The 21,355-nt window shown below is 38.2% G+C and overlaps 4 protein-coding genes across 5 annotated transcripts; 1 reads left to right on the top strand and 3 right to left on the bottom strand.

The window, feature by feature from the left end:
- Nucleotides 1-1,308: 1,308 nt before the first annotated feature.
- LOC122043241 (kinesin-like protein KIN-5A) lies at nt 1,309-8,589 on the top strand. Its single transcript, XM_042603772.1, has 23 exons — nt 1,309-1,541; nt 2,131-2,320; nt 2,406-2,535; nt 2,632-2,787; nt 2,862-3,335; nt 3,590-3,687; nt 3,781-3,937; nt 4,019-4,088; nt 4,586-4,662; nt 4,989-5,042; nt 5,127-5,207; nt 5,288-5,399; nt 5,701-5,787; nt 5,878-6,053; nt 6,177-6,338; nt 6,407-6,514; nt 6,602-6,760; nt 6,847-6,930; nt 7,165-7,370; nt 7,460-7,561; nt 7,647-7,756; nt 7,860-8,011; nt 8,101-8,589. The coding sequence occupies exons 2-23, from the start codon at nt 2,154-2,156 to the stop codon at nt 8,275-8,277; spliced, it is 3,099 nt and encodes a 1,032-aa protein (XP_042459706.1). The 5' UTR covers nt 1,309-1,541; nt 2,131-2,153; the 3' UTR covers nt 8,278-8,589.
- Nucleotides 8,590-8,775: 186 nt separating this feature from the next.
- On the bottom strand, nt 8,776-14,658 carry LOC122043240. The gene is made up of 3 exons (XM_042603771.1): nt 14,486-14,658; nt 10,306-14,349; nt 8,776-9,057 (listed from the first exon to the last, which is right to left on the bottom strand). Exon 2 carries the CDS (start codon nt 14,290-14,292, stop codon nt 10,339-10,341), a length of 3,954 nt encoding a protein of 1,317 aa, XP_042459705.1. The 5' UTR covers nt 14,293-14,349; nt 14,486-14,658; the 3' UTR covers nt 8,776-9,057; nt 10,306-10,338.
- An 866-nt stretch (nt 14,659-15,524) lies between these two features.
- LOC122043239 (protein NETWORKED 2D-like) lies at nt 15,525-21,137 on the bottom strand. 2 transcript variants are annotated; one of them, XM_042603769.1, is made up of 5 exons: nt 20,729-21,137; nt 17,375-20,102; nt 16,339-17,279; nt 16,037-16,246; nt 15,525-15,895 (listed from the first exon to the last, which is right to left on the bottom strand). In XM_042603769.1, exons 1-3 carry the CDS (start codon nt 20,820-20,822, stop codon nt 17,249-17,251), a joined length of 2,853 nt encoding a protein of 950 aa, XP_042459703.1. In that variant the 5' UTR covers nt 20,823-21,137; the 3' UTR covers nt 15,525-15,895; nt 16,037-16,246; nt 16,339-17,248. The 2 variants fall into 2 exon arrangements, with proteins under 2 accessions (XP_042459703.1, XP_042459704.1); XM_042603770.1 differs by having other exon boundaries at nt 17,198-17,279.
- Nucleotides 15,687-16,226, bottom strand: LOC122044255 (glycine-rich protein A3-like). Its single transcript, XM_042604772.1, has 2 exons — nt 16,037-16,226; nt 15,687-15,895 (listed from the first exon to the last, which is right to left on the bottom strand). Exons 1-2 carry the CDS (start codon nt 16,224-16,226, stop codon nt 15,687-15,689), a joined length of 399 nt encoding a protein of 132 aa, XP_042460706.1.
- Nucleotides 21,138-21,355: the final 218 nt, after the last annotated feature.

Below are 21,355 nucleotides of genomic sequence, written 5' to 3'. Positions count from 1 at the left end.
ATTGACAGTTTCTTGATACAAAGTAAATAGGCAGAAGCCACCAAAGTTTGGCATTTGGCGTATGAATATTGCACTCGATCGCTGGCCTGATAGAAACAATTCATCCAATGCGAACACAAAAGAGACAAAAACATTATTATAAGGAAAATCAAAAGGCACCGAGCCTGTGACTGTGAGCCAAGGATCGCAAGTGACACAAGCTCAGAAATGAGAATAGATAGCGAGCACGCATAGATTGCATGTGATGATGAGGTCCCATTTCATTTCTCCATTCACGTGAACTCGCTTTACAAAAGATAACAAGCTCGATCACAGCCCTGATTTCCTCTGTAGAATGTTCTGCTGCCTGCCATATATGATAATTGGATTTGGCTCCCCTTGGGCCGGTTAATCTTTCATGCTTCAGGTCTGTGCAGTTTCGCAAACATGCATGTGCAGACTGAAGTTTTTCTCCCCCTTTTTCTTAGTAATTGCCACAATCCGATACTGTAAAATGAATGACTCAGTGATTGCTAGCAGTATTGAATGGCTCCCAAAGTACTGGTGCAGTGCAGGGTGGGCACCAAGTAAAGTAAGTTGCATCTGCTCATGGACGCAATCATTAAAGACAACCAACCAACTGTAAAGATATTACTTACAGCAGTTGTTCTCTCATTGACTGTCAGTGCTCGGTTTCATGATGCTTCGACCACAATTTCCCCCCAAAAAAGATCTGCAGTGCAGTGCAGATATGCAGAGGTTTAATGAGGAACTAGAGCCATTCCAATGGCCAAAGTTGCCTTTGGATTCCTTTCTTAACAATATTGTAACCGAGTCCTACGAGGGAAAGAAGACCTTAATTACTCGCAGTGGTAAGTATATCTTGAGGTTCTCCATGCACCCAGATTCAAAATCTAGAGAGCGCGAGAAATTCACCTAACGTATTTGAACCACTAGGATCGTTAGATCATTGTGTTAGAATCGTTGGACCATTATGTGGACTGTCATTTGTACTTCTTAGAATTGAAACAAGATGACTAGTAAAAAACTCATCTGGAATTGAAACAGTCACTTGAAAGATGAGTCGGATAGTAAAATTTAGAAGGTAGGACTTGCAGATGTCTCACGTGCCTTTTCTACTTGAATTATTGAAGGGATTTAAGTGTATTGTTTTCTGTTGTTAGGGTTTGTTTATTAATGGAACCGGTTTAATTTGGAAAATTTTGAAAAGGGAAGAAGTAAACAAACCTTACTTGAACCGGTTTGCTTAAGCGGTTCGATCACGCCGTAAATTAAAACCTCCATCTTAATTCAAATTAAAAAGACACTCGATCGCACGCACAGTACAAGTAACAGCACGCTTCTTTCCTTTTCTTGCTACATTTCCTTCGTCAGATCTCCAATTTTTTTCCTTGCTTTCGATCGCCATGCCCAATTAGATCCGTTTCTGCGTGATCTTTGTTTGGCATTCTGCAAATCCTGCCGAATCAGAACGGAATCGAAGGAGACGAAGCGACGACGAGAAGTACAATCTCATCTCCATCTCTTCAGTCTTCACTTTGGTGAGTGCAGCGGCCTGCTTCGCCGTTCCTTGATCGATCGCGCCTTTCCACTCATTTCCTTCTTCTGCTTCGATGTTGTTCTGCGACGATTCGTATCAAAAAAAAAAAAAAAAAAGTTGAGCTTTTGATGTGTTGTTTTGTGCGTGCGAAATGGAAGTCTTTTGTGGAGCTTCTTGATTGCCCATCTCTCGGCCGCTGGGTGGTCTCTTTCATCACCTTATTCGATCTTCTTGGTACCAATTCTCCTGACCTTGAGATTTCTTCAATCTTACCGCCTCCTCGCGCTTGTGTGACCGCAATCTGTATTGATCAATGCTGTATCGTGTTTGGTGCTTCTTCTCATTGAAGTAAACAACCGATTTTCTTTTTTTGTTTTTTTCTAAGGGGAAGAATTTAATCTATCGTCTTTAAGCTTCTGGTGGGACTTGCTGATCTGTGGATCTTAGGCTTGTGTTCGAAGTAATTGTTAACTTCAGTTGTTTCTCGGAATCAGGGTTTTGTTTATGAAGCGATGTTGAGAATGTGGTTGAGCAAAATGCATAGTATTGTTTCCGAATGAATCTAAGAGTGTAAATGATTTGTTCTGTAGGTGGCATAGCTGGTTATTGAGTAATGGATAGCTCGCAAAAGAAGGGGATGATTCCCGTCTCACCCTCCCATACTCCAAGATCCACTGAGAAAATTGGGAGAGATCTCCGGTCGGCTGAGGGGAATGGGAATGCCAGTGGCAAGTTTGACAAGGAAAAGGGGGTAAATGTTCAAGTCATACTTAGATGCAGGTAGGGTCAAATATACTGTGCCCTTCTACTCATGTAAGTGTTATTAGTTTTGTCTTCTCCTCCATTGATTCAGATCGTTTTGCAGACCTTTAAGTGAGGAGGAGATGAGGATGAACACTCCCATAGTCATATCCTGCAATGAGTACCGAAGAGAAGTTGCAGCTGTTCAGAATATTGCTAACAAACAAATAGACAGGACATTTGTGTTTGATAAGGTTCTCTTTTCAAGCTATGTATGCAATACAATTTCTGATTCTTCCTTCTCTAGGTATATTATTTATCATTAGAGTGCATTCTATAATCAAATGTAGGTCTTCGGCCCGGCATCCAAGCAAAAGGATTTGTTTGACCAAGCTATTTCCCCAATAGTTAATGAAGTGCTTGAGGGCTACAATTGTACAATTTTTGCTTACGGGCAAACTGGTACAGGTAAAACGTACACCATGGAAGGAGGAAGCAAGGCAAAGGTGGGTTTTTTTTCCTCTCCAGATGTAGCTTGAGCTAGCAGATCCATTTGTTTATGACTAGTTGACTGTTGTAGAATGGCGAGTTCCCAAGTGATGCCGGAGTTATCCCTAGAGCAGTTCGGCAGATATTCAACATACTTGAAGCTCAGTGTGCTGAATACAGCATGAAAGTGACATTTCTTGAACTATACAATGAGGAGATAACTGATCTTTTGACGTTAGATGACTCTAAATTTTCTGATGACAAATCCAAGAAGCCTATTGCTCTCATGGAAGATGGGAAGGGAGGTGTCTTTGTTAGAGGGCTAGAAGAAGAGGTGGTGTATACCGCTAGTGAAATCTACAAAATTTTAGATAAAGGATCAACAAAAAGGCGTACTGCAGAAACTCTACTCAACAAGCAAAGCAGTAGATCTCACTCAATATTTTCCATCACAATTCACATTAAGGAATACACTCATGAAGGAGAAGAGATGATTAAATGTGGAAAGCTTAATCTTGTGGATCTTGCTGGTTCAGAGAATATTTCCAGATCTGGTGCCAGAGACGTGAGTAATACACTTCGTTTTTTTTTAGTTCTCCGTAAGTAATAGACATATTGACTAACTGCCTTTCAGTATATGTTAAATTATTGACAAATCCTCTCTTCATTTCCATATCATAATTTTGTTTCATTCATATTGATGGTGGGTGGATTAGCAAATTCACTTCCTCTTCTGAAGTTTTCTTTTTGAATCTTTTGTTATGCATAATTAACTGAATTTTTGGCTAGTGTTGACCATAAAAAAACGTACTATTACAGGGTAGAGCAAGGGAGGCAGGAGAGATAAATAAAAGTTTGCTCACCCTTGGTCGTGTTATTAATGCTCTTGTTGAACACTCTGGTCATATTCCTTACAGGTGAAATCAAATTAGTTTCAACTAAATTTACTTTCTCCGTACATATCCCATAACGATCAAATGAATCACCCTTACTGTATTTCTTGGTTTCAGAGACAGCAAATTAACAAGATTGCTAAGAGACTCTCTGGGAGGCAAGACAAAAACCTGCATCATTGCCACCATATCGCCTTCCATCCATTGTTTGGAAGAGACACTCAGTACCTTAGACTATGCACACAGGGCAAAAAATATAAAGAACAGACCTGAGGTATTTTAGTTTATTTGTGAATATTAGGCCAATCGATCTTCATAAGTAATAACTTAGCGCCTGTTATTTTTTTTATTACAGGTTAACCAAAAAATGTTGAAATCTGCTGTGATCAAGGACTTGTACACAGAAATTGACCGTCTTAAACAAGGTTTCATTTATTCTCTAGTAATCCTAGCATCTTGGAGTCACTGCTCTTTCAGTTTTGCTATTTATATATAACACTCCCCTGAATCGTGATATGTAAGATTCAATTAAAAATAATAAAGTAAGCTAAAAGGAATATGTAGTTTACTTGAAACAAATTTCTCATCCCAAGACTCGTCACTAACTCTCAAGTCATTTGGCCTTTTAATATATGTCAATTTTTATCAGATTTCTAACTCTTATTTATTTACTTATCTAAGTGCAGAAATTTAATACTTGCATCAGCTAGGCTTAAAATATGCTGGTAGAGTGAGACCAAATTCTTTCCAAAAAAAAAAAATGATTTGTATGTGGATTAACAAGGATCTGTATGTGGATAAAAAGGGTTAAAATGTAAAGTCAACTAGTTGATAGTATGCGGATTATTAAATAAATTATTTAGTTGATGCAGCAACATGTAAATTTGTTGACCTTTTCTGTTGCATCATTATTGTCCAACAGAGGTATTTGCTGCAAGAGAGAAGAACGGCATTTACATCCCAAAGGATCGATTCTTGCTGGAAGAAGCTGAGAAGAAGGTTGTATTTTGACTATGGATATACAATCTATCTTCTTTTAAGCCTAAATTCTCCATTTTAGGCCTAATTTAAAAGACGACATAATTAAATATTTTTCAGAAATTTCTATGGATAAAAGCAAGGTTTATTTGTTTTGATTTTAGTTTTTTTATTTACCTATTTAAAGTTGTCGCATTAGATTAATAATGTGACTTAAATATATAATTTGGAGTTGGATGAGGTTTATGTGATCTCCCAAACTCAAAATGGTTACATCTAATTCATCTTAACATTTTTGTACGGATGCAAATCTGTTAACATTATGTGCTGAATTATTTGTCCTGCAGGCCATGGCCGAGAAAATAGAGCATTTGGAGCTTGATTTAGATTTAAAAGACAAGGTTAATAGTTATATCTTCGATAACATTACCTCTTCTCATAGTCTTCAATAGATTCTTTAATTTGGTCTGATATGTTTTAATCAGAAACTAGTTGGGCTTCAAGAACTTTATAATAGTCAGCAATTGCTCAATGCAGAATTAAGTGAGAACCTTAAGCAAACTCAGGTGAGGTACTTTCTAATCTTTGCAACAAATGGCTTCAATTTCTGGTTAGCTGTTAATTTTTAGCTTCTCGTTTTCTGCAGAAAAAACTGGAAGAAACTGAGCATTCACTGTTCGACATAGAAGAAAGATATAGACAGGCAACTTCAAAGATAAAAGAAAAGGAATTTTTTATCTCAAATCTTCTCCAATCAGGTGAGGATAGTATGCCTTCTGGATATCAATAACTGAAACAGGTGGACTCTTTTACTAAGAGTTTAGTTGTACTTTATGATGTTAGGCTAAAGTACCAGAAATCCTTGTCATATGAATTAATGTTTTTCATCTGAGTATGTGTTGTCAACAGCTTGACAAGGTAATGTGACATCAATGACAATCTGTAGTTATCGAGTGAATACCTTGGTCTGACAGCAACAATTTGCTTATGTTCATATAAGCAAAGCTAGAAGGTCTCATTTCCAACAGTAGTAAATAATTTAGATATATCTTCCTACAGAAAAATTACTCGTTGAGCGTGCACATGAACTTCGGTCAGAGCTAGAAAGTGCGACTGTGGATATCTCTGGATTATTTTCTAAAATAGGTTCGTTCTGTTTCTTTTTTATTTTTATTATTCATCTGGAGTGGAACTGAAATGCTATTCAGCGTTCATGGTCTGTGAAATTGGTTGTAGAGAGGAAAGATAAGATAGAAGATGGAAATAGGATACTCGTCCAGAAATTTCAGTCGCAATTGACCCAGCAGCTGGAGATTTTGCATAAAACTGTCTCAGTTTCCGTGATGCAGCAGGAGACCCAACTTAAAGGAGTGGGAGAAGACATGCAAATATTTGTCTCTATAAAGGCTGAGGTATCTACAATCTTGATGCTTTAGTTTTTTTTTCCACAAAAAAAAAAAAGAAGTAATATATGATAATTTGGTGTTGTTGGGTATGTTAATCTTATAGTTAAGACTTAAGAAAGCATGTAACAGGCCACCAAGGGAGTCCGAGGTCATGTTGAAAGGCTGAAGGCCCTGTACGGTTCTGGAATCAAAGCTTTGGATGAATTGTCTGGTGAACTTGACAAAAATTCGCTCTCAACATTTGGAATATTAAATTCTCAAGTGCAAATGCACTCTTCTACCCTTGAGGACGTAAGGCTTTTACTATGTGGTTATGATTGTTCAAGTGTGTTCCGCCTTATTATTCGGTTGTTTTGCAGTGCTTCAAAGGCATTTCTTTGGAGGCTGATCAGCTCCTTCATGAACTGCAAGTGAGCCTCTCCGAACAAGAGGATAAGTTAGTGGTATTTGCACAACAGCAGCGTGAGGTAGTTTGCTTTAACCAATAAGAGAGTTAGTGAAGCAATTCTTGGAATTCAATTTTTGATTGATCCCTTTTTCTTGTGAAACAAAAGGCCCATCTCAGAGCTGTGGAGGCAACAAGGGCTATTTCAAGAATTGCATCGAACTTTTTTGACACCCTTGATATTCATGCTTCATCACTGACTAAGATTTTTAATGAATCACAAACTATGCAAGACAAGCAACTCTTGGAGCTTGAGAAGAAATTTGAGGTCTGTGATCCCGTTCTTTCATTATTTGATCGATTGAAGTGAACAGATTTCTTTTTCCTGTACTTGCTTACTAGCTTTTCTTACAGGAATGCGCTGCTAATGAGGAAAAACAAATGCTTGAAAAAGTAGCAGAGATGCTTGCAAGCTCAAGTGCCCGAAAGACAATGCTGGTATGGAACACCATTTTCATTAAAGAAAAAAAAAATGTGTGCTGTCCTTGTTTGAAACTTTTGAACCTAATTGTAATACAATTAGCTCATGAAACCACTTGAACGAATTAACCATTCAATTCCTGTAAATTAGCATAAGACTCTCAACAGAGTCTAATATTAGTAGTGAGATCTCTATTAAAATTTAGTCTGGCGGCAATCTTCATTGATTTAACTTCTGACTATGTTGTTCAGGTTCAAGCAGCAGTTGATAATCTTCGTGGAAGTGCTGCGCAGAGAACAAGTTGTCTCGAAGAGGAAATGTCGACTGCTCATAATTCTTCTTCATCGGTGAAAGAACAATGGAAAACTCATATGGAAGACACTGAAGCTCATTATGTGGAGGACATTGCGGCTATTGAAACTGGAAAGCTTGAATTAGATGATGGTTTTAGGAACTGGTAATAAATTGAAATATATTTCTATTTTGGCATTAATTACTATCATCTAAATCAAATTAGCGACATGACATTCATGTTGGTTATCAAAGCATGGAGAAGGCAAAATTGAGTTCAAAGCAATGGAAATTGGCTCAAAGTTCTTTGCTAAACCTTGATAAAGGAAACATGACATCACTAGATTCTATACTCAGGTAATTTATTAACAGTTTATCTGTAGCTAATTACCACCACCATATCTGCTCATCATTTCATTTGGTTTTGGGTAATTTTATACAGGAATGGGCTTGAAGCCAACCAACGAATACACGGTCAATTGTCCATGGCTGCCTCAGCAACACTTGAAGATGTAGAGACTGCAAACAAGGATCTTCATTCCTCAATTGAATGTAACCATTACTTCTGCATAAAACCTTTAGTTTTGTTTTTTCTTTTTGTTGCATGATTTAAAAACTTCGGATAGCCAAAGTTTATTGAAGATTTTGTTTTCAGGTTCACTGAAACTCGATCATGAAGCATGTGAAGACGTTAATTCCATGCTTTTATCATGCCGCGAGGAGCTAAGGGAACTGAGGAGCGGGCATTGCCACAAGATTGTGGAGATCACAGAAAACACAGGAAAATGCTTTGAAGAAGAATACATGGTAGGATTTGTTTTCTGCCAGTCCAAGTCGGGTGCATTGGTTTTTTTTTCTTTTTTGCCCATGCCTGTCTCACTCAAGATTTTGGTCAGGTGGATATGCCATCATGTTCCACGCCAAGGAGGCGATCAATTAATCTGCCAGGTATCGCATTCATTGAGGAGCTCAGAACTCCCGCATTTGAAGAACTACTGCAATCATTTTGGGCAGAAAAATCTGCTCCCAAGGAGATAAATGAGGATTTAAGACAATGCACGCGGCTCAGTTAAGAGTTTAAAGCCCAAAAAATTGAAGCCAGTGACGGTATATAGGATGTAGTTGGCAATGCTGTACATAGTATAATTGATGAGGCGTTTAGTCATTCATATCCTCTCTGTTTCATTCTTTGCCTGATTTGTCAAGGTATTATAGAGATTTCTGAACAAACTATGGGGCAGTTTATTCTAGAGCATGATAGCATAAAGTACAAAAAATCCATACAGGTTCTAGTTTTTTTTTCCCTCGGTTCGTTCCTTGTTGAATTGTACGCTAAATACCAGTGTTGTCCGTCTTTGTATCATTTTATCTACCACTTGTCTGCACGTTGTGTTGGTCTGTTCATTCCTATCTTTACCAGGATTTCTTGCTTCACAGAGATGCTTATTGACAAAAAATACAATGTGCTTACGAAATGTACTTTGAAGCAATAAAATTCATATCATTTATCAACATTCAACAACCGAGCAATTCAAAGATATACGCAGTTTTGAAAGTAAGATTTCAAACAGTGAAAAAGAATGGAATGGGTCAGTAACGGATAAATACCTCATCTGTACACTCCATGTTTATTAACACAGGAAAAGTTGTTATGACTCCTAACTAAAGCGTTAGCCATTTTGGCTAACACGTCACAAATGAAGGAAAAAAGAAATATATGTACACCAACACACCTTGAGCTTGAACATGAGACTCAGTGTGAAATTCAATTGGCTCTTTTCATGCTGCAAACAAAACATGCCTCAATAACAGGGCCGTATGTGATGTGTCACATCTTGGACGGTCGGACCTGCCTGCACAGGAAACATGAATTATGAGCGTGTTAGTGACCTCTAAGATTTTTAGAGAATGCTTGAATAACATCTGAATTGAAAAATACTTTTTTTAAAAAAAACTTATCGAGTATGTTCTAGCAATTTAAGTGATGAACTATCTCGATGCTCATGTTTAGCACATTTGCCTACGTAAAACAACTCCCATTCTATCTTGCAAAACAAATACCTAGGCAACGGGTAAAAGAGACATGCAATAATCCGGACCAAACTGTACAAACTGCAAACTGTTACCACATTATCAATGAAAGCTTAGATATCTTCTTGACACGATACAGGTTTGCAGGCATAGACTAGAAACAATAAATCCTGCTCTTGACTAAGCCTATAAATAGTCATGGCTCCTAGCGCTTATGTATACCATTTGCCCCTACACATAAGTGTACCAATTTCGCTCGTCTTTATATTGGTTCTACAAATCTACACTATCCCTAGTTGATATGAGTTTTTGTTTGAACATCTTAGAGCTACAATACTGATTGTTAGACTCCAGCAATACCAGAGGGCCAGATAACCAACCTATTTGTGAAATACCAGCCTCTGGCAAAATTTCTACTTCAAGAATCCATGGCTCAGAGTTTAGCAAGACATACAACAGAGTACAATGATTCAATTGCGTTTGCATAGGCCAGTGAATATGAAAACTACTACTATCATCAAGAATGAATAACATACACTTTATCGATTTATTCTGCTGCCGTACCAGCAAGACTACCAAGTTCTTGCACAAAACAAAGGAAATTCCAACTATGAGCAAGCATAAACTACTTATCTTTCAGTAGGAACTAAACTCATAGCAAACTTCAACCATATCAATAAACTTTAAGACAACAAATATGTATTCAGTCAAATTAACTGACTTGTATGGCATACCGAATAGGATTCTCACTTCACTTCAATAAAGGGTGTTACAAAGTCATATCAAGTGACAATTTGGAAAGATAATACAATAATAGATCCAAATATACTTTAACTTGATTTTCAAAACACATTCAAATAAACAATATTCAGCAGGAAAAGAAACAAGAAAAAAAATGAAGTTAAATTAGGATAGCAGATCTTTTAGCATGAACAAATCAAAATACGGTAAAACAATGACAAGTCGCAGCTAAGTAGCATAATTTATGTGAGCAGAAACTAAAGGTATACTGCTTACTGCTGGATTAAAAAAATGACACTTAAAAAACCGAAGATGAACATGAGAATTACCTGAGTAACTCTGCAACATAAACAAGCTTGTATCTAGTATAATCTTTTATTCATAATGTGGTCATAATGCAACTGAACTGGCCTCTCTTGACAAAATGTCTCATCATTGTAATCCTCGTCAGTGGAGTTCTTTTGACATACCAACCTGTTTTCATTTAATAGATTCAATCCCAGAGAATTCCAATTACTATTGCCCTCACTAACAATGTTTGTGTCCATAAGAGAATGAAAGTTCTCTACATTTACTCCCATATCTTCATTAAGATGCTCAGCTATTTCTCCTGATCCAAAAGATGTTGTTCCAACATTTAGGTTGTGATCATGGTCCAGGCCAGTGGAAAAGTCACAAACAGCCAAGGAACCAGTGTCAACATCATTACCAATTTCAAGATCTTTCCTCTGCCTTTTCCACTTCTTAGTTGATGAGGTTCCATCATCCTCAAAATCTTCCTCTTCCCTCTCTCTATGAAGATAAACCCACAATTTTCTTTCGCTATCAAATTGTACACAAGGATCGCGCTCATAATGCAACCGATCTAGAGCCCCACTCACTATTTGAGTCACTTGTGTATCAGAAACATTTTCAACAACATATTGTGAGTCCCTTAGCAGAGTACAAACATCTGCCCTAGTTCCAATACTACCAGGCAACCTGGCAGCTGCATCTCGAACAAGACAAAGAATAGTAACATGAGGTGGTCGATCAGGTTTAAGCATGAAATGATCCCTTGCCTTTGATGTTGGCTTTCCACCCCCTCTCTTCAATGGAGCAACAATTGATTTTCTACCATCAGCAGCTGTGTAGGAAAAGGCCCGATCTGGAACTGAGTACCTTAAAAATTCCTCTCTGCGGAAGTATGCTCTTACCTCAGTTGAACTTGAACCAATAGTGTTTAGACTCTTTTGAGCTCTCAGATCTTTGAACCTCTCCTTCTCATCCAAGTTAGAAAGCAATGAAGTAGGAGGAGGAGGGAGGCTCCCAATCTGCTGGAGGGTCTCCTGGCTACTCTTGAGCCAATTAGCAAAAGCATCAACCAACTTTACAAGCATCTTGTATGGAATTCCCCATGCTTCTGAAGAAATTTCCTCTTCTGCATTTTCATTGTCCGGCAAACCAGAAGAAATGGGGCCTGTCCATAACCAACTTTTATTTAACTTGTCATGTAATATTAGGGGCTTCCAACCCTTGACTCCTAAAGGTGCTGTCTTAGATGAAAATATCTTTAAAGCTCCTCGGACTAAATCTTGAAGTGGTTCCCGTGTTTCAAGGATGCATGGATCTCCAGGGTTTGATCTTACTCGCTCAACAATCTCTTGAAAAGCAAGAGAAGGAAAACAGGCTTGGTTAACCATAGCCTCGACAGAATGAGCAAGGTGCTTGTTATTTTCTATTAGGCCCATCTCATTCAGCTCTTTTGTAATTTGTATTGTGCTGCAGTTTCTGTTCTGAAGATGAGCATCATTAAATGTGGAATCATCCATCTGATGAGTAATCATTGCCTTTCGAACAGCTGAAAGTAGATGGACTATGGAAAATGAGAAACCAGTGTGAATAGTTGGTGTGATAAGAGTGAATGGCTTCTTCTGTAATTTTGGCTTAGGTTCTACATCTTCTGCATCCTTTTTAGATGTACCCAGATCAGAACTTACTGCAGTCAAAGTGTCAGTTTCTGCGACTACTTTCCTTTTACCCTTCTGCTGCTTTGCACTGGGTTTTTTCAAATAAAGGGAATCATCTGGCTCATCTGGGTAATGACCATTATTAACCTTCCATTTAGGTTTCTTTGATGCAGAATTACAACCTTTTAGGGGAAGCCCTGATGTTTCAGAATTAGCATGCATGGACTGAGAATCAGAGAATTGGGCTGTATTCCCTAATCTATTAGCTTTGCTATTACTGCCTTGTAACTTTGAAATTTCATCCAAGTTATCCAAATGTTCATCCATCATCCCACCTCTGTAATCAACCGCATAAAATGATTGCTGTGAAGAATGATCCATGTTGACCATCCTTGTGTGCTTCTTCTCAGCATCTTTCAACTTCTCACTTGTGTCTTGCCTTATGCCCTTCTTCACCGATTTTGAACATTTTATTTTCACAGAATATGAATCAATATCTGGTGTATAAACATGCCTATCAACATCAGGAAAGGTGGAAGGACATTTTCTATCTTCATCAATGAGTTCATCATGCTTTTCATAGTCATAGGTTGATTTAACAATAGAAGAATGACCAGGTTCAGTGTCAGCACCTCGAAACCTCAAATTTCTGATCATAGGATTGGTACTCCCACCATTCCCGACCTGGTCAGATGTTTCAGATTCTGTCTCCTCACTCTGAGCAGCCATAGTAGTGATTCTCGAGTAGTTCATGCTCATATCCTCAACTTCATTCAAATTATTTTTCATCTTCCTATGTGAGTTTCTGATTCTATGATCATTGTGGAGATAAACATCATTGGTCTGTGTTGGAAAAGTTCTGAAAGATTTGGATTTCAAATTATAATCAACTCCATCGTCTCCAGTTCCATATTCATGCTTGATATTCCATTTAGTAGCTCTGTGGTTCAAACCATCCAGTTTCAGGAAATGATCTGGTAAAATTGAATCCTCATGGAACTTATTTTGCCTCATGAGACGACTCATCATAAGGTTTTGAGTTTCACCTGTGGTAGAAGGCGACAATTCTCTCTCAAAATTTCTAGCCTTGTTTGCCTTTTCAGGAGATTCATCACCATAAGAAGCAATAGTTACCATATGATGTGCATTTCCATTTTTCCTCCAAGAATGGCTGAAACTACTGTAGTCTGCAGGCTCTTCATCACTATATATGTTCGCATCATGTCTTTTCGCTGATTTCTCATTCTTTCCTATTCTAAATAAACTACTAGTTGCAATGCTTCTGTGTCCAGATTTCCAGTCTTTTGGTGGAATCACATACTCTTCCTCCATGTCATCTTGATCTTCACCAGTATAATGCATAGTTTTTGGAGGAGATTCCAAATGAAACCCTGTATATTTATCCTTCGCAGTGACAGGCAACTGTGGAATTTTCGCTTTATATTTTGAGGACATTCCATACTTCAAAGATGAAGAATGTGCAGAAGATGCACTTTCCTGTGCTGGAAACTTAGAAGTAGTAACCTTCAAAACTCCTTTTGTTTTCCCTTTACCAAATATCACAGGCTCCCTGCCCATGCCAATATCGCGAAGCTTAATGTCAGTTGAAGGCTTCAGAAATTGACGAGAGGCCTTAGAGCTGTAACTTGAGTAGAGGTGATCCATATTTACTTCCTCTGAATTTGTTTCAAAACTAACATCCTCATTCCTCTCAAGAGGCCTCTGTCTCTTCACTGTATTCAGAAACTGAATTCTTTCTTGAATAGAATAACCAGCACAACTTTGAAATGCATCCTTCAGGCTGACAAGACTCCTCACCATAGAATTTTGATAGCTGTGCAGGCAATGGTAGTGATCACGCCATTGCAAGGAAACCAATCCACGGCGATAAAGAATGATATTCGGGTCACATAACCCACCTTTCAACTGACTGAAAAGAGTAATGGGCGGGCTACCAAAGTGAAAATTTTCCCCAGAAAACAGCTCCTTGAGGGTAATCCCAAAGGTCTCCTGATCCATGTCTGGAAGGTACCCAGACAGGGCAAAGCGCTCCTCCTCCGTGAGATACTCATTCCACGTCTCCAATGACAAGATGGAACCCAGGTCGGGGAGATCAAAGAGCTCAAGCGGGACGAAAAAGCTCTGGTTCCCCACTTGGCACAATTGAGCTCCGGGATCGCCGAGTTCTAACCGATCACACTCGTCCGTCTCCATGCCGGAGTCCACATAAGAAGCCTCCGAAGCGTACGACTCCGACTTGCCGATCCCTGCACAAAGCTCTCCGTATTCCTCCTGGCTCGACGCACTCTGAGGCGGGGAACCACCGCCCGTCCTCAAAACCCTAGAGGCATTCTTCAAAATCGCCATTTATCTATCACCCTTTAGAAGAAACAACCTTTCACCTTCCCGCAAAAGCAAAATCGCCTGGAACAACCAAAACAAGCCGAAGTCGATCAAACAAAACACGAAACGAACGAAATCGAAACCTTAAAGACAGGGACAATAAAAATAAGGAGCACTCGAGGAGGCGACGGGGAATGGGAGGAGAGGACGAACGTACCGCGAAGAGAGGAGACGAGGCAAGCGCGAGGATTGGATTACGAGCCGATGCAGAAAATTCGGAGTTAGGGACGCGGAAGAGGAAACCCTAGCGAGGGAGAAAGCGAGAACGAGCCGAAGGGAGAGAGAGAGAGAGGTGGGGCGGTGAGAATAAGGAAGGGAGAGGCGACGGATTTGTGCGTGTTGTCTCGAGGAAGGAGAGGCAGTAGCGAGTGGTGGCCTGTGGGTGTGGGAAGAGGATCCTACACTGGGTCCGTTAATCTTCCAACCCGACCCGATTGGTTCGTTATCGCAAGGTAACGGTACGCTTCGAAACGGTTATGAACTGGGTAGATCCCGGCCGTGCGTTGGAGGGGAAGGTGGAGATTGATTATCAGATTAATCTTGACCGTCGGCTGATTCTAGTTGAAAAAATAATTAACAATTTACATGCCGCCTCTATTGATAAATAAAATTTTATATGCAGTTCTTATTAATAAAAAATTTTATTTCCATTCTCTAGTCAAACATATTTATTTAATTGTCTTGATATTTTTATATATAAAAAATCTAAAAATGAGTATAATTCTTTTTAAATTAAGTATATTAAATTAAAATATAATATATTTTCTATTAAATTAAATATGATTCTTTTTTCACCTCAATTGGATCAAAAATATACTACATCTTTTTTAAATGGTACTTAATTAGATAAAAAATATACTAGATTTTCTTTAAATGATATTAAATTTAGGAAAAATTATATTAAACAGAAAAAAAAATCATACTCAATTTAATAAAAAAATATACTCAATTCTAATTTAAAATACTGAATTTAATAGGAATTATACTCATTTTTTGATCTTTTATACCTAAAAAATCAAAGAACAATTAGATAACAATATTTGTATGAGAGAATTGAAGCAAATAAAATTTTTTATGATTAAAGATTACATGCAAAATTAAATTTGTGATTGGAGATTTTTCTATAATTTACTGTTGTTTTAACTCAAATAATATAATTAGTTGAGCGTATAAATTTGCATGAACAAGTAACTAAATTACTAAATACAATATTATAATTATATATTATTCAGTCATTAAGTATTCCAAAGCAACAAATACATATTGAAATATCTATGCCATAGAGCCACTACTGTGACTGAAGCCAGAAAGAAGAATATTGCGATATATGATCATCTCATCTTTAGTCTCAGTTAGTATCACTTCCATTTCTTAAACTTGCCTCCAAACATGCCGTGCTTGTGCTTTCCGAACTTGCCATGCTTAAACTTGCCGTAGTGGCCACCGGGCATATGCCCCGCGTATGCTCCATAGCCATGGCCACCATGGTGAGAACCATGAGCTATGCGGTGAACTCCATAAGCAGCGGCGGCGGTGGCTAACGCTGCCCCCACACGAGATCCATGTCCTGGCATTTGATATGTATTAGTTTAAGACTGAACCAGTACTGTCAAATAAAAATCATCTGTGACATCGGCCATGAAAATTCTAACAATGAGATCTTCTAGATTGTGGTAATTACAATCCAGAAGTTCTGTTTTTCGATTACCTTGGTGTGATGGTGGATAGGAAGGAGGAGGATAATGCGAGGGGGGGTATGCGGCAGGAGGGTATGATGGTGCTGGAGGGTAGTATCCATGACCGTTATGGTTATAACAATTTCCGGTCGCCGGAGGATATCCATAGCCTGAATAAGAACCCCAGCCATTCAAGCCTTTGCTGATGCTTTCCTTCCCCATCTCGTCTTTTCCTCAAATTTCTGTTCAGATAAGAGAAACATTAGAAGAGCAAGCATTTACTCGGTTTGAGATTGACAAAAAAAGAAAGAAAAGAATAAGAAGAGGAATTAACGATCGGTAGTGACAGCAGATAGAAAATTTTGTAGTGCTTGTGAAGGAATGTATACTCCTGCATGTATTTATAAGTACCAAGAGAGAAGCATCAACCATGGATTCTTGAGATAATCAGATAATCCTAAAAAATTGTAATTCGACATGCAATTCTACCCGTAAGCATAATTCTTTCTTATTCAAACAACTCAAAAAGTATTTCCCTTTGGCGTCCTATTCACGCGAGGAATAAGCACAATAAAAGCACTTTGATATATAAAATTATATTTTGGAATTACACTTTAAACATTTTCTCAGGCCGACAAGAAACTACATGATTTGAAGCAGAAGCCCTTGTATTTTTCACACAGTAGATGCACTAGGAGAAACCATTTTGTTGTTTAGTCCAAGATGAAAGAATCAAAAAATAAAAGTTCTAGTAGTTGTAAAGGACGTACCTGCGTTAGTGAAATTTCCTACTGGAATAATCAAAGTGATAATCAAGACTAATCAGCATCAGTTCCAATTACACTATGAAATAAACTACTAGAAGATTAAATATGGACGACAATATACAAGTTGTTGACTACTTTTCCACTCACAATTTGGGAGACAGGAATCTGGGGTTTGAAAAAAAAAAAAAGTAGATGAGGTTTTATTTCTCTGCAAAGAATCGGCATCACCTATTTTACATGCATGACCACAACTCAAACCTGAAACAATTTTAAAGCAAGAAACAATTTTCGCCAAGAAAATGCTCTTGGTTCCAAAGCTAGCCAACGGAATTCACTAACAAAAGCTCTTCCAGTGAGCCAGCAGAGGAAAAGGAATAAAGCAAACCAAAGGCATTCTCCAAACAAGAAAATAAATGTTTGACGAGCCTCTTCACATCGTAAGGGGAGTAGTTGTACTACTTTGCAACTAGTAACGAGTTACTCTTCTGATTGCTGAAGCTGTTTAAACCTGTCGAGATAATTCAACAAAAAGTTGATTCAGTATAAGACAGATGTGAGCAGTTTTTTATCTAAAAAGTAGTTTACACAACTTAAGCAACTTACCGGCGTCCAACTCTAAGCTTCATGTTTTGTTTCTGAAACACCGGTTGTATGCGTTCAAAGAATGATGGCTTTTTAGGCTTGGCACCAAAAAGGAAAACGCGCAAGGGTACTCTAGCCCTTGGAGGACTATCCAAGTCATCATGAGGGCTGCCTGGAGGAAAAGGTTCAAAATTTTCACACAATTTAGACAACTGATCCTCAATTTCAGCTTGAAGCTTCTTGACTTGGTCTTGCCCCAACTGCAGTTCACCAATCGCTTTAGTGTTCTCCTGTTTCATATTCATTACCTCACCATGAAACTTTGCAGCTTCATAAGAAGCGAACAAAACTTCCACAGATTCCATTTTGGTATTCATAGCAGTGGATATCTCCTCTTGCAATTCAGAAAGACTTGAGATCCTACTTTGCAGCTCACCTCTCAACAATGCACTCTCTTCCAACCATACGCCAAGTTCCATTTTCAATTCTCTCAGTCTTGTGGCTACTGGTGCTGACTCAGATTTCCTATCCTGATTGGCTGAAGGGCTATCCTCAGCCAATGCCTTTTTATTCAGCTTACTGAAATCATTTTGTAGGTCTTCATATTTGGATTTCAACTCCTGCATGTGATGAAATGATGTACTGAATCTTAGCCAAAATTCAAAATTTCTCTCAATCAGAGTATCAATATCCCTTCTGAACTTTTCTGCGATAGGTGAAATACTATCCTGCTCATTTATGTGATCATCATCGATGTTCTCAGCAAGGCCCTTTTCGGTAGACACAGCAATTGAGTCACTTTTATTTGATGATGGGTTTAGCACATCAGCTGTGTCAGAATCTTGAGATTTATAGTTCTGTAGGCACATCGAAGAGTCAGATGTGTTTTCAACCTTTTGTTGGCCATGCCACGAGTTTAATGTAAGAACAGAACTTGTCTTTGGAGAGGCCAACTTTTGACGCAGCATCTGTATCTCCTCATCTTTCACTACAATGACGTTCTTCAGTTCTGCTATCAAAGAAGTCATTGTATCTTGAATATGTTGGTCATTTTTTTCCTCCATTTCAGAGAGTCTTTTCTTCATCTCTTCGTTATTTGTTAATACTGGTGTGTACTCCACCTGCAAAATCCCTTCATTACTGTCTAAACCACTAGGACTGTTATGACAAAAGGTAGGAGTGTGATCTTTTCCATCAAGCAAACTTTCTGAACTGATAATTAGATGCACGCTAGAATTGATTTGTGATGACCCCAATCCGTTAATTTCCAGTGCTTCAGTTGCTACGTCAGTCTTTTCTAAAGCACCCTTCAGTTGAGAACCTGCTTCAGTTTGGGAAGCATCTTCCTGACAATTTCCATGTTCTTGAGTTGCATGAATTTCCTCTTTCAAATCGTCATTAATGACATCAATTTCAGTTATTTCATTACCTTGAAATAGTTGCTCTGGTTCAGTGTTAAGTGTTGAAGATTCATCCTCTATGAATGCATCTTGAGTCCAACCATCTTCTGTAGCTTTAAAAGACTGCAGCTTCTCTGAAATATTGCTGAGATTGTGACAGGTTTCTACAAAGTTTTCTCTGAAACTGAATTCTTCATCATGGATAATTTTCTCAATCGCTTGAACTTTGGTTAACTCTTCTTCAGCTTCCTTCAGCCTTTTAGACAATGCATCTGAGTCATTGATGAGAGTCATTTTCTCCTCTTCCAATTTCTGAAGGGATCTATCAAGATCATTGTTTTCCAAAGTCAATTGATTAATTTGCGCGGACTGTGATGAAACAGTCATTTCCAATGTGAAAACTTTATTAGCAAGCTCATTAATCTTTTCAGCAATTTCAATCACAGAACTTTCAGGAATCGTCTCAAAATGCATCTTAGTTTTCTCACAGATGGACTGTAAGTCAAGCCTTGCCTTGTTTAAAGCATCATCCTCAATTTTCTCAGAAGAAAAGTTCATCTGTGTGGCTTTGCCGGACATCTCTGCATTTTCCACCTCCAGTTGGCCATTCTCACTTTTGAGAATCTTCAGCTTTTCATTAGCAACCTTAATTCTTTCGGACTCTACTTTCACTTGCTCCAGGGATTTCCTTCTCTGTTCCTGCAAGTTAACCATGGCATCCTCACAAGATTTAAGAGCCGTAGCTGTCATTAAAGAACGTGCCTCATTGTCCTCAATGATTGCACTGGTACTGAACTCATCTTGCAACTGGGAAACTTTTTCTTGCGCATCCATGATTTTCTTTTCAATGTCCCAATATTTGGCTATCCCACTTTCATATGAACTCTTGATGAATTCTTTCTCAGTTTGTAGAACCAATATTTCTTTCTGGAGCTTACCTATTTCCTCTCGGGCCTTTTCTTCACTTATCTGAAGCACATCAGTCTTTTTCTGTTGCTTCTTTATGGATGATTCACTTTCTCTTCTTTTGTTCATTAGTCCTTCTACTAGAGGTTTGTTAATTTTACTTGGATCAATAGGTATAATTGCTTTTGGAAGATTATCCTCCTCCTCAAGCATGGCATACTGGACTTGATCGGGGCAAGCAGTTGCTATAGTGTGGTTGGCCTTGTGCAATTCTCCAGATATGTGATCATACCTTTCGGCCAAAGCTCTGTAAGCCCTGTATGCATCTTGGACAAAACCTATCAACTCCGGTCTCCTTTTAAAGTACAATTCTGCTCTCTTAGCAAAGGAATCGGCATCTGCTTCAATGAGCTTGAGCATTTTTTTCACCATGTCCTCCATTTCTGCATTAGTTTATTTGTAAGAAAAATGAAGAAGTAGGATGACAGATTGGTCACATATTTATTAACATATAAAGTAGGCACGAAAACAGACTGTTCAGAACAAAAATGTTTGCGAGCACTAATTTAGTTTCAGAGACATGAATTGTGGAGATCCCCATGAATAAATTAAACACTAAGACTCTCATACTGATAGTTCATCATACTGATCGTTCCAATGAAATAATTATCTGAACTGAATTGTTACTTCTTGTAAAAATACTTTCACGAAGCAGTAGCAAAATGATGTTCTATGTATTGCTAATCTCCCAAATCAATTGAAAAAAAAAACATGTTTATTGATCTTTTATTTGGGTAATGTTTTAAGTAAAGATTAAGTAAACTTGTCGATTGTTCATTGAAGATTGAATCGTTGACTGAAAAAAAGAAATTGAAAGCCCTACTAAAAATCTTCGGACGCATCCCATAATTTGTCCGATTCAGTAAAAAAAAAAACAAGTATAAATATCATAAAATCTGAACTTTCCGGGGGAAAAAAAGGAGCAATAAAGCATAGCGCGTCGGTCCACGGAAAGAACACGACGAAAAGCAAACAATCAGAGAAAACGGAGCGAGAATCAAAAACTGACCGTGGAGGTTGCTGTCGAGCCATTTCGACTGCTTTGTCCGGATATGACTCGCCCACCACCATGAGTACGCGTTGCTAGCCGCTCTCTGCAGCATCTCTATGTATCTCTTCCTGTCGCTGTATCCCTCTCTGGAAGAGAAAGATACCTAACAGATCAGGGAGAGAGAGAGAGAGAGAGAGAGAGGAGCGAACAAGGAAGAAGGAAGTGGAAGAAAGGTGGAAGCGTACAGGAGAAGGAAAGGAAGTATTTTCTTTGTGGCAGGAAGAAACGGGGGAGAAAGGAGGAGGGAAGACGGCATCGCGACCTTCGCCATCCTCGCTGTCGCGGGTTAAATAAGGAAAAGAAAGGAGGATGGTCGGCGCAAACGAAGCGCAGTCGGGCCGTCACCGGGTGGCCTGCACGTTGAATCCAGTCACCATTAAACGACCTCATTTTTTATATCCGATTACATCTAAATAAAAAAATAAATAATAATTTAATGAGGTATAATTATCAATTTAATTTAATTTAATTTAATAATTTAATGAGGTATAATTATCAATTTAATTTAATTTAATTTCGTCTTTAAGCTAAATTATTTTAAAATACCCAAATTTATAATAAGTATATATGTTTTTCTAGAGAAAT

The sequence above is a fragment of the Zingiber officinale genome, chromosome 2A (assembly GCF_018446385.1).
Source record: "Zingiber officinale cultivar Zhangliang chromosome 2A, Zo_v1.1, whole genome shotgun sequence".
Classification (NCBI taxonomy): Eukaryota; Viridiplantae; Streptophyta; class Magnoliopsida; order Zingiberales; family Zingiberaceae; genus Zingiber; species Zingiber officinale.
Note: the sequence above shows the minus strand (reverse complement) of the source record. Positions and strands in the feature narration are given on the sequence as shown.